Below are 16,736 nucleotides of genomic sequence, written 5' to 3'. Positions count from 1 at the left end.
ACCATAAGCATGGGGAAATGGTGCAGTTCAAAGTGAAGGTTGCACTGTTTCACAAAGCCACAACAGGCCTTGGAGTCTTCAGAGAAGCAAAAAGGTGGCAGCAAGGGAAAAGAGGAAGCTGCCTGGGGTTCCAACTGCTGAAGCAAGGGAGGCTTAGATTTTATCTAGATCCACGATTAAACTGAATATGGTGAACTATTTAGACTTGGGTGGCCTCATAGGCAATAAGCATTTGGACAAAATGCTCAGTAGGATCCACTGGGTGCTGTGGTACTTCAGACATGGTGATTCAAGAAACATGTTAATGATGGGTGTTTGTTCCCACTAAGGGCAAATGGATGACCATGATTTGGTAATATCAGCTGGGGCTAGGTTGTGGCATATGAAGCACAGGAAATACAGAATACTTTGTGGAGTCACTGAGAGACAATATAATCTAGGAAGGCAGGATACTCTGGTGATCCTTTTAGAATGTAAGCTCTACGAGCAGGGCCCTCCTGTACCTTTTGTATTGAACTGTAATTGTGTTGTCGCCCCCTATACATTGTAAAGCACAGAGTAAACTGTTGGTGCTATATAAATCGTGTATAATAATAATAAATATATATATATATATATATAAATAATACATATACATACACACACACACACACACACACACACACACACACACACACACACACACACACACACACACACACGTATGTACACATATGCATATGTGTGTACAAACACACATATACAGGTATATACTTTATTTTTTATTTTTTTTGTCTAATGTTTATTACTGGGATTATGTGCGTTTCTCAACCATCTTGTAATGATTTTACGTAATTGTTGCAAAATTTGCTATGCATATGTATGCAGCGACCACTGTCATAAGCCTATTCCATGTACTATGCCGTCCACTCCCCTGCCTTAGTTACTTTTGCAAAGTCCTATCCTTATACTGTGCAGCCCTCTCCCCGCCTCAGTCTATCCTTTATTCTGCATATTCCACGCCCCCCTGCACTTTATAAGCCAACTTATCTCCTTGGGGCTTTCCGTTTTAAAGAAGGAGCCTCTTCACATGCTTCAAAACATGTCACCTCCCCCCTGCCTGATGGCACTTTCGGTGCTTGCAATCCCACATGGTACACATGCGCTGCACGATGGTTCCCGGAAGTGCAAAAGCCATCTTTCTCCCATGGCCTTCCATCCCTGCAGCCTCTGGTCGGCACAGACATGGGATACTATGCCATGAGCACTGAATGGAATTGATGAGCCTGATTTACTACTGTACATGAGTCTATAAGTGTTTTTAACTATTTGTTCTAAATAAAATTGCTGGATCATTGCACTTAGAAGTGCCTTACTGTACACCTTACATAATGATTACGGGTGAGGTGCTTTGAAGGATAAGTGCATTATAGATGCACTAAAAGGAGACACAAGAAATATTTAGTGGAGTTGCAAGACTTTCTGCAAGTTCTATTCAGCCACCTTTACCTTCTCTGTTGGCTATAGAATGGTAGAATTTGGAAGCTCAGTAGAATAACACCCAGCCACAAATACTCCTACAATTGAGATAACTCACTTTCTGGAAAGTGCTGTGACAGATCATTCAGTGCTGGAAATCTGGGGATCATGTTCTCAAGATGACATAAGAATTTCTGACAGTGTTCTTCTTTCTGTAGTACGATGTTCATCATTTTTTCAACTCTCCCTCTTGGATCTTCATCATGTAGGAGTTGAATCATCTCATCCGGGGTTATGAGTCCTTGAGACCCCAACTCATCACACAGACCCTCCGCGTCCTCCTCAAACACTTCCAACAATTTCCATCTAAGACGTTTCATCGTCTCTGTGGCCTTTCTGCCAGAAGTCATGATTTCTTTATTTCAGAATCTAAAAAAAAAAAAAACAATAAATAAAAAAACATAACCAGTTAATCTGCAATTATTGAACTTCAGAGATTCACCTTTTTATTTGTTAAAAATTGATGGAAAATTCCAAAAATCTTAAACTGTTACAAAAACAGGAGTGAGAGGATATCTTCCAGTGGGATCACCTGTTCTGGTTGACAATTGCTTAACCTCTTCAATACCAGGCACTTTCACCCCCTTCCTGCCCAGGACAATTTTGAACTTTCACATTTTGAATGACAATTGCACAGTCATGCTACACTGTAACTAAATTACATTTTTATCATTTTTGTGAGACAGATAGAGCTTTCTTTTGGTGGTATTTAAAAGAGAAGTATATATATATATATATATATATATATATATATATATATATATATATATATATTTTTTTTTTTATGCATACATACCTTGGTGGATGCTGCAGCTGTCACCTACCTTCTCTGCACTGAGAACCAAGCCATCAAATATCACCGATGGCTCGGATTTAACAGATCTCCAAGAGGAGAGATGCTGAATACACCGCCTGAAGTGTATTAGAAATAGCACATCACAGAATGCACTGTATATATAGGCTACACTGGATGCAGAGTATATATATATATATATATATATATATATATATATATATATATATATATATATATATATATATATATGTGTATCAAATACACTGCCACTAACTGAATAACCTGCCTGCTTAATCTAAATCAAGCTATCTCTCCCTCCACACCAACAACACTACACAGGGCCGCAGTTTAGGCAGCCTTATATAGTGTGAGGCATGGACTTAGTCCTCCTGAGACATGATTGGTCAAAGGCACCCTGCCTTTGGCCAATTATGGCTCTTTTAGCAGAGGGCGCTGGGATTGGCAATAAACATCACTCCAGTCTTGTCACAGTTTAATTGAAAGAACTTGTGGGTCATCTAAGTTTTTATATCACAAATGCAGTTAGATAGGAGAGAAGCAGCCAAAGTAGAATCTGGTTTAGTGTGGATGTAGATCTGAGTGTCCGGGTGTTCGCCTGTTCGCCGAATAGCGAACACCATAGGGGGCTACATCAGAGGGGGGCGGGGTCACCCGCATGTCACTGGGGAAGCCCGGGTTTCCCCTTGCGTCAGAGGGGGATGGGGTCACGTGACATGTGGCCCTGTTCCTCCTCAGCTAAGAGACATGTCAGGCTGCCGAGATTCCCGTGGTGTCTCCGGTGGAGACAGGATGCACTGCGCTGGACATCATCGTTGGACCCTGGACCTGGAGAGGAGAGATCATCCGTCGCTGGACCACGGGGAGGAGATCACCCATTGCAGGATACCGAGAGTGGATTACCACGCATTTTTTTTTTTATCAATGACTTTCAATGACTGTTCTCTGTATTACCGGGAACCGACAATTCATTATAGCCACGAGTGCTTTTAAACTGTTTTTCCTTCAGAAATTACACTTTGTGCAGGGACAGTTCTAAGCACGGGAAACAAGCGCTACTTTACAGGCATACTATAGACACCCCCAGGTACCAAATTTAAAGGAATATTTAACTTTTGTTTTTTCACCTTAAGCATTATTAAAATCACTGCTCCCGAAAAAATTTCAGTTTTTAAAAAAAAAACTTTTCATTGATACATGTCCCTTGGGGCAGGACCAAGGTCCCCAAACACTTTTTATGACAATAACTTGACAATAACTTGCATATAAGCCTTTCAAATTAGCACTTTAGATTTCTCCCATAGTTCGGCAAACCCGCGAACAGGCAATGTTCAAGTTGAACATGAGTTTGACTCGAACTCGAAGCTCATCCCTAGTGGAAACATAAAATAAATACTAAAAAGTAAGGGATCCAAGATTGAACCCTGAGGAAAACCGTACTTGACTGGACCAGCTTCAGACTGAAATCCGCCAAGAGAAACAAAGTGACAATGATCAGTGAGATATGACTGAATCAATTTCGGAGCCAATTCTGAGACTCCAAATATGGTTTTGAGTTGAGAGAGTAATAGATTTTGGTCTACAGTATCAAAGGCAGAACTAAGATCCGGTAGAATAGGAATAGTTAGTGATCCGGAATCAGAAGCTAACAGAAGGTCGTTAATGACTTTGACCAAGGTGCTTTCTGTGCTTTGGAGTTGTCGAAAACCAGATTGGAGGGGTTCAAATAGGTTAAAGTCAGGTGATTATGTAACAGATATCACAGGCTGTTCAAGGATCTTAGCAAGGAAGGATAAGTTAGATATTGGGCGAAAGTTGTTTAAACTCTTGCCGACCGCCGGCCGTCAAATGGCGGTCAGGCGGCGCACCTATTGTGGCGTCATATGACGTCCTCCCATTTAAACAGGGAATGCGCGTCACAGAAACACCGCTCGCCCCCGAGGGGGGTGAACAGCCATTGTGCACGGCGCGTGTGTGTGATCGCGATTCCCGGGAACAGTGCTCGTCACCGACGCTGGTAAACAGCCATTGGTCGGCTGTTTACCCACGTGATCAGCTATGATCGTTTCACAGCCGATCACTAAACCCAATAAAGAGGACCTGTCACCACCCATCAGAGTACTTGTCACAGTCCATCAGAGTACCTGTCTACCCGAGTACCTGTCACAGCCCATTAGAGTACCCGAGTACCCGTCACAGTCCATCCGAGTACCCGAGTACCTGTTGCAGCCCATCAAAGTGCCCAAGTACCTGTCACAGTCCATCAGAGTACCCAAGTACCTGTCACAGTCCATCCGAGTACCCGTCACAGCCCATCAAAGTACCCGAGTACCTGTCACAGCTCATCAGAGTACCCGAGTACATGTCACAGTCCATCCGAGTACCCGTGTACCTGTCACAGCCCATCAGAGTACCCGAGTACCTGTCACAGCCCATCAAAATACCCGAGTACCTGTCACAGCCCATCAGAGTACCCGAGTACCTGTCACAGCCCATCAGAGTACCCGAGTACCTGTCACAGCCCATCAAAATACCCGAGTACCTGTCACAGCCCATCAGAGTACCCGAGTACCTGTCACAGCCCATCAGAGTACCCGAGTACCTGTCACAGTCCATCAGAGTACCCGAGTACCTGTCAATGCCCATCAGAGTACCCGAGTACCCGTCACAGTCCATCCGAGTACCCGAGTACCTGTTGCAGCCCATCAAAGTACCCGAGTACCTGTCACAGTCCATCAGAGTACCCAAGTACCTGTCACAGTCCATCAGAGTACCCACGTACCTGTCACAGTCCATCCGAGTACCCATCACAGCCCATCAAAGTACCCGTGTACCTGTCACAGCCCATCAGAGTACCCAAGTACCTGTCACAGCCCATCAACATACCCGAGTACCTGTCACAGTCCATCAGAGTACCCGAGTACCTGTCACAGCCCATCAGAGTACCCGAGCACCTGTCACAGCCCATAAGAGTACCAGAGTAATTGTCACAGCCCATCAGAGTACCCGAGTACCTGTCACAGTCCATCAGAGTACCCGAGTACCTGTTAATGCTCATCAGAGTACCCGAGTACCCGTCACAGTCCATCCGAGTACCCGAGTACCTGTTGCAGCCCATCAAAGTACCCGAGTACCTGTCACAGTCCATCAGAGTACCCAAGTACCTGTCACAGTCCATCAGAGTACCCACGTACCTGTCACAGTCCATCCGAGTACCCATCACAGCCCATCAAAGTACCCGTGTACCTGTCACAGCCCATCAGAGTACCCAAGTACCTGTCACAGCCCATCAACATACCCGAGTACCTGTCACAGTCCATCAGAGTACCCGAGTACCTGTCACAGCCCATCAGAGTACCCGAGCACCTGTCACAGCCCATAAGAGTACCAGAGTACCTGTCACAGCCCATCAGAGTACCCGAGTACCTGTCACAGTCCATCAGAGTACCCGAGTACCTGTCAATGCCCATCAGAGTACCCGAGTACCCGTCACAGTCCATCCGAGTACCCGAGTACCTGTTGCAGCCCATCAAAGTACCCGAGTACCTGTCACAGTCCATCAGAGTACCCACGTACCTGTCACAGTCCATCAGAGTACCCACGTACCAGTCACAGTCCATCCGAGTACCTGTCACAGTCCATCAAAGTACCAGAGTACCTGTCACAGCTCATTAGAGTACCAGAGTACATGTCACAGTCCATCCGAGTACCCGATTACCTGTCACAGCCCATCAAAATACCTGTGTACCTGTCACAGCCCATCAGAGTACCCGAGTACCTGTCACAGCCCATCAAAATACCCGAGTACCTGTCACAGTCCATCAGAGTACCCGAGTACCTGTCACAGCCCATCAGAGTACCCAAGTACCTGTCACAGCCCATCAGAGTACCCGAGCACCTGTCACAGCCCATCAGAGTACCCGAGTACCTGTCACAGTCCATCAGAGTACCTGTCACAGCCTATCAGAGTACCAGAGTACCTGTCACAGCCCATCAGAGTACCGAGTACCTGCCCCAGTCCATCTGAGTACTCGAGTATTTGTCCCAGTCCATCTGAGTACCCGAGTTAGAAATATCTTATAAATTGACAACTTTGTGTCAAGCATCAAGCGTTTTAATTTTTTCCACATTTTCCAAAAACTTCTGGAAAAAAAATGAACCATTCAAAAGACTCATTATTCCCCACAGATTATACTTTGGGGTGTTTGCTTTCCAAAATGGGGTAATTTTATGGGCAATTCCATTGTCCTGGTACTCCAGGATCTTCAAAAGTATAATAGGTGGCTGTGAAATGAGATGTCACCATGCTACTTACTTAATACCTTGGAACGTCTACTTTCTAAAAAGGGGTCATTTGGGGGGTATTTGTACTTTCCTGACTTGTTAGTGTCTCAAGAAATGAGATACACCCGATGTACTGAAGGCCTCATCAGATGTGATCAGTGATTGGCACCATCATTTGTAGACTATATAACTTTCACAAAGACCAAATAATATACACTAATGTTTGTTATTTTTACCAAAGATATGTTTTGGCCAAAATTTATGAAGAAAAATTACTAATTAGCAAAACTTTATGACAGAAACAAAGAAAAATGCATTTTTTCACAAAATGTAAGTTTTTTTTATTTATAGCACACAAAAAAAAAAAAACTCACTAGTGATTAAATACCACTAAAAGAAAGCTCTATTTGTGTGGAAAAAAGGACGCAAGTTTCAAATGGGTACAGTGTTGCATGACTGAGTAATTGTCATTCAAACTGTGAGAGCGCTGAAAGCTGAACATTGGTCTGGTCAGGAAGGGGGTGTAAGGGCACTGTATTGAGGTGGTTAAATTGTCCAGAGCCATGTTGGGTTTTTTTGCTATTGGGGTGATGGCGGTTTTGAGGATTGTTGGTACAAAACGGGTGTTAAGTGAGTCATTTATGATGTTGAGAATAATGGGGCATAGAGAACTAAAACAAGATTTAAGTAAATGGGTGGGAATAAGGTCAAGTATGCAGGTGGAAGATTTCATATTAGAGACCAATTTAGTTAGAGATACAGGGTCAAGTAGAGAGAAGTGGGAGAGAGAAGAGCCAGTAAAACAAGACGGATCAAGAAGTGATGTGGATAAAACATATGGTGTGGTAAGAATTTGGTGTCTTATTTTGTCAATTTTTGTGTTACAGTGCTGAGTTGGAGCAGGTAGTGTGGAGAGGCTGTGAGGTTTTAATAATCTGTCAATGGTGCAGAATAGATATCTAGGATTGCTAAAAAAAAAAAAAAAAAAATCTATAATATGGGAGAAAAAGTTTGAACTAGCAGTCTCGAGTTTACCCTTCTAGACACATAAGTAGTGTTTCCATGCTTGATAATGGACAGTCAAGCCAGAACAGTGCCAAATTCTCCCCAGTCTCTGTAAAGACCCATACACACGACAGGACTTTTTGACAACAAACATGCAAATTAGCTGTTTTGGAGCAACATCCAACCGTGTGTACACTCCATGGGACAAACTTTTTCAGTTTTCATCGGACTTTTGTTGGCTGTGCGAACGAAAAAACTTTCTGGCAACAAAAGTCCGATGGAGCAAAGTCTGATCGTGTGTACAGAAAACCATAGGACTTTTGTACAAAGTACAAACAGGCATGCTCAGAACCAATGCAAAAGATCAGAGAACAATACAGAAGTTGACCAAAGGTGACGGTAAAGAGCAGAAAAACCACGTGATTTGGTGAAAGTTGGCTGAAAAAGTCCTGCTGTGTGCCCCTTGTACAAAAATCCAAGGGAAAGTTTGTACAAAGTCCTATTGTGTGCATGAGGCGTAAGACTGCTTTTATTGAACGTAGGTGAGAATTATACCACATGGAACCGGACGGGAGAAAGAGACACTTCGAGACTTTAAGATTTTTCTTCCTTTGTACTGTATTTGTGTGTATGGGCTTTTTACCCGGTGATCTATCAGAATACTGCTACCCATCAGAAAATGTACTGGAAGTGACGTTCCGTCACCGCCATCTTGGTGCAACCACACTCGCCCGCAGTAAGCCTACAGTCAGAAGGCAGCAGTGGACATCTTTTTACACCCAAACTCTTACATTTCACACTTATTTTTACCAGTAAACTGAGCTTATATAGTGAAATAACGTATTTTGAAATCTGTCAGACTGTTTTAATGCTGAATTTTAAAAGCAGCTGTTTTCTGTCAGAATAACAAACCTGTAAGGCTTGCTGCTGCTTTTAAAATTCAACATTTAAGCAGTGTCATGGATTTCAGAATCCTGTATTTCATTATATAAGCTGAGTTTTCTGGTAAAAATAAAGCCTCATACACACGATCGGACTTTGTACAAACTTTCCTGTGGATTTTTGTACAAAGGGCGCCGGCCGTGAACTTGTATTGCATACACACGGCAGGACTTTTTCAGCCAACTTTCGCTAAATCCCGTGGTTTTTCTGCTCTTTATCGCCACCTTTGGTCAACTTCTGTATTGCTTTCTGATCTTTTGCATTGGTTCTGAGCATGCCTGTTTGTACTTTGTACAAAAGTCCTATAGTTTTCTGTACACACGATCAGACTTTGCTCCATCGGACTTTTGTTGCCAGAAAGTTTGTCCATTCGCACAGCCAACAAAAGTCCGATGAAAACCAAAAAAGTTTGTCCGATGGAGCGTACACAGGGTTGGATGTTGCTCCAAAACAGCTAATTTGCATGTTTGTTGTCAAAAAGTCTGATCGTGTGTATGGGCATTTAGTGTGAAATGCAAGACTTGGCTGGATGTAAAAAGATGTCCGCTGCCACCTTCTGACTGCAAGTGTTCCATCATATTAGGCGACCCGTAAAATTTTGTAACGCAAGTTACATTCTGTCACGGCCATCTTAATACACCCCATACTCCTCCACAGTAAGGATGTAGTGAGGAAGTGGCAAGCGGACTTCTTGTTATACACACAAACTCGTGCATTTCACACTTTCACATTGTAATAAATACAGTGCTTTGATGCTGAATTGTAAAAGTAGCTGTGTTCTGTCAGATCAGCAAACCTGTGAGATCAGCAGGCTTGCTGTTGCTTTTAAAATTCAACATCAAAACAGTGTCACGGATTTCCAAATACTGTATTTAATATATATATATATATATATATATATATATATATATATATATATATATATAGGCTCAGTTTACTGGGGGAAAAGGCAGAATCTGGTGGGTGTAAAAAGATCTCTGCTTGCCGCCTTCTCACTGTATCTTTACTGTGGGCGACTACGGGGTGTACCAAGATGGCCGTGATGGAACTTCACTTCCGTTACAAAATTTGATGGGTCGCCTACCTTGGGCGTCTTAAGCCACATACACACGATAGGACTTTGTACAAACTTTCCCGTGGATTTTTGTACAAAGGGTGTCGGCCCTGAACTTGTATTGCATACACACAGCAGGACTTTTTCAGCCAACTTTCACCAAATCACATGGTTTTTCTGCTCTTTACCGCCACCTTTGGTCAATTTCTATATTGTTGTCTGATCTTTTGCATTGGTTCTGAGAATGCCTGATTGTACTTTGTACAAAAGTCCTATGGTTCTCTATACACACGAACAGACTTTGCTCCATCGGACTTTTGTTGCCAGAAAGTTTGTCCATTCGCACAGCCAACAAAAGTCCAATGAAAACCAAAAAAGTTTGTCCGATGGAGCGTACACACGGTTGCTCCAAAACAGCTCATTTGCATGTTTGTTGTCAAAAAGTCTGATCGTGTGTATGGGCATTTACAAACACCCATAAAATCCCCTCCTCTGTACACAGGGCGTGTCTTGTATGTCTTGAGGCCTATACACACAATCAGACTTTTTGACAACAAACATGCAAATGAGCTGTTTTGGAGCAACATCTGACCGTGTGTACGCTCCATCGGACAAACATTTTTGGTTTTCATCGGACTTTTGTTGGCTGTGCGAACGGACAAACTTTCTGGCAACAAAAGTCCGATGGAGCAAAGTCTGATCGTGTGTATAGAAAACCATAGGACTTTTGTACAAAGTACAAACAGGCATGCTCAGAACCAATGCAAAAGATCAGACAGCAATACAGAAGTTGACCAAAGGTGGCGGTAAAGAGCAGAAAAACCACGTGATTTGGTGAAATTTGGCTGAAAAAGTCCCTCCATGCAGGGCAGGACTTACCATTGGGCTTGACTGGGCTCAAGCCCATGGGCTCGCCCAATAGGGGGCCCCCCAGAGATACATAGACAAGTGTACTCGGCTCCACTCACAGTCATGCCCAGTCCCTTTGTTATGTCCATCATAGGGCGGGACTGTGAGCGGAACCGAGCAGAGTACTCTCGGCTCCACTCAGGACTGCGAGAGGACCCCGAGAGTCACCGAGAGGACCTGAGAGCCACCGAGAGGACCCGAGAGCCATTGAGAGGACCTGAGAGCCACCTAGAGGACCTAAGAGTCGCCAAGAGGACCCGAGAGCTGCCAAGAGGACCAGAGGGCCACCAAGAGGACCAGAGGGCTGCCAAGAGGACCACAGGGCCGCCAAGATACACAGGACTCCGTATCACGGCGGCACAATTTCTTAAATTCAAGGCTGCAATGACACTGGGCAAGGCTGCAGATGGACACTGATAAGGCTGCATTGATGGGCATTTAAATGTAAGTTTTTTTCCCTTAAACTTCCCTCCTAAAAGTTTTTTTCCTTAAAATTCCCTCCTAAACTTGGGGTGCGTGATATACGCCGATAAATACGGTAATGTATAGATGGTAGGGCCCGAAAGTGACTAAAGCCCAGGGGCCCCCACCACCCTAAGTCCTGCCCTGCCTCCATGTGTATGCAATACAAGTTCACGGCCGACGCCCTTTGTACAAAAATCCACAGGAAAGTTTGTACAAAGTCCAATTGTGTGTATGAGGCTTTGCACTGTTATCTTTTCTTATCTCTTTCTGCTCAGCTCCTGGGCACAGCCCTGTGAGATCCTATAACTGGGAGCTCATCAGAAGTCTTCCTCACTGAATGATCACTCTGACAGACAGACAATCTCAGTGAGAATTCAATGTAACATTTTAAGCCAAAACAACAATAAATAAGTAACATAGTACTGTAACTATCTTATCTTCTGCATTCCTTGTCAGGCAGATTTTCTGGCAGAGAGCTGCAGCTGACAAAGGAACGTTTTTATTGAATGCACAGGGAGTTAACTCTTAATTAACCAGGATGTGCTCTTTTTTGTTTTTACTACTTAACCCTTTAATTTCAACCTGTATAATCACTATTTAACAGTTTAATCTCCTGTCCCATGTTTCTATTTTAAATTATTTGCTGGAAACATTTTTTATACAGCACATATATGCATTGTTATCTTTAAGGATTTACTGTTAAAACATGTGGTTTAGGGTATATCTGTTTTATTTTAAATTGGTAAAAACGATAAATTAACCACTAGGTGTCCGCCCTATAGCCGAAAGACGCCTGCAGCGCAGATGCCAATTGCCGGGAGGCCGTCCCTGGACATCCTCCTGTTTACTTCCGTAATGCACGCTCCCGCGAGCGCGGATCGGGGAAGTTCTGTGCTGGCTGTGTCCCCCGGACACAGCCAGTCACAGATCGCTGTAAACGGCCAATCACAGTGGCCATTTACAGCACGATCGGCGTGCCCAATGAGAGATTATCTCAAAAGTAAACATATGAGATCATCTCTCAGTGCCGCTCTCCCTCCTCACACAGACAGCGTGTGAGGAGGGAGAGAGGAACGGCTGCAGCGGCCGTAAGTAATGTCCCCTGTGTGTCATCTGTCCCCTGTGTGCCATCTGTCCCCAGTGTGCCATCTGTCCCCAGTGTGCCATCTGTCTCCTGTGTGTCATCTGTCCCCAGTGTGCCATCTGTCCCCAGTGTGCCAGTGCCATCTGTCCCCAGTGTGCCACCTGTCATTGCCATCTGTCCCCAGTGTGCCAGTGCCATCTGTCCCCAGTGTGCCATCTGTCCCCAGTGTGCCAGTGCCATCTGTCCCCAGTGTGCCACCTGTCAGTGCCATCTGTCCCCAGTGCCACCTGTCAGTGCCATCTGTCCCCAGCTCCATTTGCCCCAGTGCCACCTGCCCCAATGCCACCTGTCAGTGCCATCTGTCCCCAGTGCCATGTATAAGTGCCATCTGTCATCAGTGCCATCTGTCATCAGTGCCACGTGTCATCAGTGCCATGTGTCATCAGTGCCATATCACTGTCACGTGTCATCAATGCCACATATTAGTGCCATCTGTCATCAGTGCCACGTATCAGTGCCATCTGTCATCAGTGCCCCCTATCAGTGTCACCACATGCCATCTGTTATCAGTGTCACCAATGCCACGTATCAGTGCCATCTGTCATCAGTGTGACGTGTCAGTGCCACGTATTAGTGCCATCTGTCAGTGCCACATATTAGTGTGATCTGTTAGTGCCACGTATTAGTGCCATCTTAAATCAGTGCCACGTATTAGTGCCATCTGTCATTGCCACATATTAGTGCCACCTGTCATCAGTGCCACGTATTAGTGCCATCTGTCAGTGCCACGTATTAGTGCCACGTGTCATCAGTGCCACATATTAGTGTCATCTGTCATCAGTGTCACGTGTCATCAGTGCCACATATTAGTGGTATCTGTCATCAGTGCCACTAGTCATCAGTGCCACGTATCAGTGCCATCTGTCATCAGTGCCATGTCAGTGTCACTGTTCTGGTGCTCCAGGGCCTTCAAAAGTATAATAGGTAGTCAATAAGTTAGATGTAATTTATGCTCCTAGAACACGCGACGGTGCTCCCTGCATGTTGGGCCTCTGTATGTGGCTAGACTGTGGAAAAGTCACACACATGTGGTATTGTAATACTCAGGAGGAGTAGCAGAATTTATTTTGGGGCATTATTTGTGGTATACACATGCCATGTGAGAGAAATAACCTATTACAATGACAATTTTGTGAAAAAAGTAAAAATAAAAAAAAATCTTCATTTTGCAAAGAATTGTGAGAAAAAAATGACAACATCTAAAAGCTCACCATTCCTCTTATTAAATACCTTGGAATGTCTACTTTCAAAAAAGGGGTCATTTGGGGGGTATTTGTACTTTCCTGGCTTGTTCGGGTCACAAGAAATGAGATAATCCACCAGTACATCAGATGTGATCAATTTTGTATGATTTGCACCACAGCTTGTAGATTCTCTAACTTCCACAAAGACCAAATAATATCCACTAATTTGGGTTATTTTTACCAAAGATATGTAGCAGTATAAATTGTGGCCAAAATTTATGAAAAAAAAATAATTTGCAAAATGTAATAAAAAACCCCGAGGTGATCAAATATCACCAAAAGAAAGCTCTGTTTGTGGGGAAAAAAGGACAGAAAATTCATTTGGGTACAGTGTTGCATGACTGAGTAATTGTCATTCAAAATGTGAGAGCACCGAAAGCTGAAAATTGGTCTGGGCACGAGGGGTGTTTAAGTGCCCAGTAAGCAAGTGGTTAATGATGCATTGTAAGAAATATGAAATGTATGCAAATGTTGCAGTAAATGGAACAAGCAGCAGCATAAAATGTATATGTTTTCCTCACATTAATGGTACTTGTGTTCAAAATATTACTAATCAAACTTGAAAATACAAATTTATTTCAATTTTTACTCTTTTTTTTCTCTCCTTAAAATGCAAATAAATGTAAACAATTCTCAGCGGACTTTAGGGTCACGAGAAAGCTCTGTTTGCCCTTGTACACACGGTCGGAGATTACGTGTGTACAAGGTGTCCGATCGGAGCGTTTTGTCTGATATTCTGACTGTGTGTGGTCTCCATCGGACTGTTTCCGTCTGAATATCCGTCGGACCAACTTTTCCAACTTGCCGGAAATATTTTCCAACAAAATGCTCCAATCGGACATACTCCGATCATGTGTACCCTACTCCGATGGACAAAGTGCCACACAGGCTGAGATCAAATTCCTAGACCAAAGCTATTGGCTACTAGCCTGAACGTAGTCCCGTCGTAACGAAATAACGTCATCACGTTATGTACAATCGGATTTTCCGACAACTTTGTCCGACATCACTTCCAAACCTGGTCCAGAATTAATCCGTCGGAATAACTCCGACGGATTTGGTTGTCGGAATCTCCGACCGTGTGTACAAGGGCTAAGTCTTCCAAAAAACAATATATGTATAAATTCTATCATAAGTAATTGCAAAGTTATAAACTCATGAACGGACACATAGCAGAAATGTGAAATATGGTCTGGTCCATAGGGGGTAAACAGGTGTGAATGCCAAAGTGGATAGTCTGATGGGTAGCAATATTCTGATAGAACACTGGCAACGCATTAATGTCAAGCTTCTTTATAAAATTGGAATTCTATACATTGCAGCAATATTCCAGGCGCAACAATCTCTCCATTCAACACCTGAAAGTTTTCATCACATCCAAAACACACAAAATATACAGTAAGTATTACACAGAAAAATACTGTCTTATTATAGCACTACAGATGTTAGCAGATATTAGGCAAAGCGAACTACAATAAATTGGGGGGACATTTACCAAGCACATTACTGACATGATTAGTGTCCTAACAGACCTGCTTGTTTAAGTTCATGGACAGTCATTTGCAAAGTTCTAAGACAGATTTCTTATGCCGCGTACACACGACCGGACTTTCCGGCAGAAAAGATCCGACAGAATCATATTCCAATCCTGTGTGGGCTTCATCTGACTTTTTTCTTCAAAAATTCAGACGGACCTAGAAATAGAACATGGTTTAAATCTTTACGATGGAATCAATTTCTATCGGGGGAAAACCGTTCGTCTGTATGCTAGTCCGACGGACCAAATACGACGCAAGGGCAGCTATTGGCTACTGGCTATTGAACTTCCTTTTCTAGTCCTGTTGTACGTCATCACGTTTGAAACAGACTTTGGTGTGATTGTGTGGGGGCAAGTCCGTTCGTTTAGCACTCCGTCGGGAAGACCGTTAGAGCTTAATCTGATGGAAAGTCCGGTCGTGTTTTTGTACGCGGCATAACTGAAAATAAGTTCAGATTTTTGCTCTAAACAGACGCAGAATTAGAAAGTTGTTTGTTAACTTTCAGTGCAGTTGTGAGTTTGAGTCAAAAGAGAAATTTATAACTCAGACCTTGCAATAAGCCCATCGAACTGCCCCTGTTTACTTAATTGTGCCTTGCAAAAGGATTGATAAATGCCCCCACTGTACCTACCTTTTATTCCATGAACATCTATGAGCTCCTAGCAGAGGCTCGGTAAACTCCTTTATGATGATATGGCACTGTTCTATAACAAGAATCAGGCTTTGGGCGGGGCAGGGCAGGCTTTCAGAGGAGCCAAGCCAAGAGTGCTGCTTTCACTTTCACTTATACACACTTAAAGTGGTACTAAAGGTTTGAATAAAAAGTAAGTAAGCATCTGATTTTTTTTCACCGTAACCACTTGACAACTGGGCACTTAAACACCCCTCGTGACCAGACCAATTTTCAGCTTTCGGTGCTCTCACACTTTGAATGACAATTACTCAGTTATGTAACACTGTTCCCAAATTTATTTTTTGTCCTTTTTTTCTCCCCATAAATAGAGCTTTCTTTTGGTGGTATTTGATCACCTCTGGCGTTTTGTATTTTTTGCTCTATAAATGAAAAAAGACCGTTTTTTTTTAAAAAAACACATTTTTCTTTGTTTCTGTTATAAAATTATGCAAATTATTAATTTTTTTTCATGAATTTTGGCCACAATTTATACTGCTACATATCTTTGATAAAAAATAACCCAAATTAGTGGATATTATTTTGTCTTTGTGAAAGTTAGAGAGTCTACAAGCTGTGGTGCAAATCATACAAAATTGATCACATCTGATGTACTGGTGGCCGATCTCATTTCTTGCGACCCGAACAAGCCAGGAAAGTACAAATACCTCCCAAATGACCCTTTTTTTGGAAAGTAGACATTCCAAAGTATTTAGTAAGAGGCATAGTGAGGTTTTTGATGATGTCATTTTTTTCCCACAATTCTTTGCAAAATGAAGATTTTTATTTTATTTTATTTTTTTTTCACAAACTTTTCATTGTAATAGGTTATTTCTCTCACATGGCATGTGTATACCACAAATGACACCCCAAAATAAATTCTGCTACTCCTCCTGAGTATTACAATACCACATGTGTGGGACTTTTCCACAGCCTGGCCACTTAGAGAGACCCAACATGCAGGGAGCACCGTCACGTGTTCTAGGAGCATAAATTACACATCTAAATTGTTGACTACCTATTACACTTTTGAAGGCCCTGGAGCACCAGGACAGTGACACCGACGTGGCACTGATGACAGATGGCACTGATGTGGCACTGATGACAGATGCCACTAATACGTGGCACTGACAGATGGCACTAATACGT

The 16,736-nt window shown here is 43.1% G+C and overlaps 1 protein-coding gene across 1 annotated transcript in view; it reads right to left on the bottom strand.

Annotated features, from left to right (window-relative positions):
- Positions 1-15,639, bottom strand: part of LOC143923477 (interferon-induced very large GTPase 1-like) — a 32,615-nt gene extending 16,976 nt beyond the window's left edge. Inside the window, exons 1-2 of the mRNA XM_077447164.1 lie at positions 15,549-15,639; positions 1,577-1,887 (exon numbers count right to left, since the gene is read on the bottom strand). Coding sequence (XP_077303290.1) covers positions 1,577-1,868 — 292 coding nt within the window. The 5' untranslated portion in view covers positions 1,869-1,887; positions 15,549-15,639. The remainder of the gene's footprint in view (positions 1-1,576; positions 1,888-15,548) is intronic.
- Between the last annotated feature and the right edge of the window lie 1,097 nt (positions 15,640-16,736).

The sequence above is a fragment of the Lithobates pipiens genome, unplaced genomic scaffold, assembly GCF_037356315.1.
Source record: "Lithobates pipiens isolate NorthernLeopardFrog02 unplaced genomic scaffold, aLitPip1_a1.2 Scaffold_22, whole genome shotgun sequence".
Classification (NCBI taxonomy): domain Eukaryota; kingdom Metazoa; phylum Chordata; class Amphibia; order Anura; family Ranidae; genus Lithobates; species Lithobates pipiens.
This window is presented reverse-complemented; position numbering and strand designations above follow the sequence as displayed.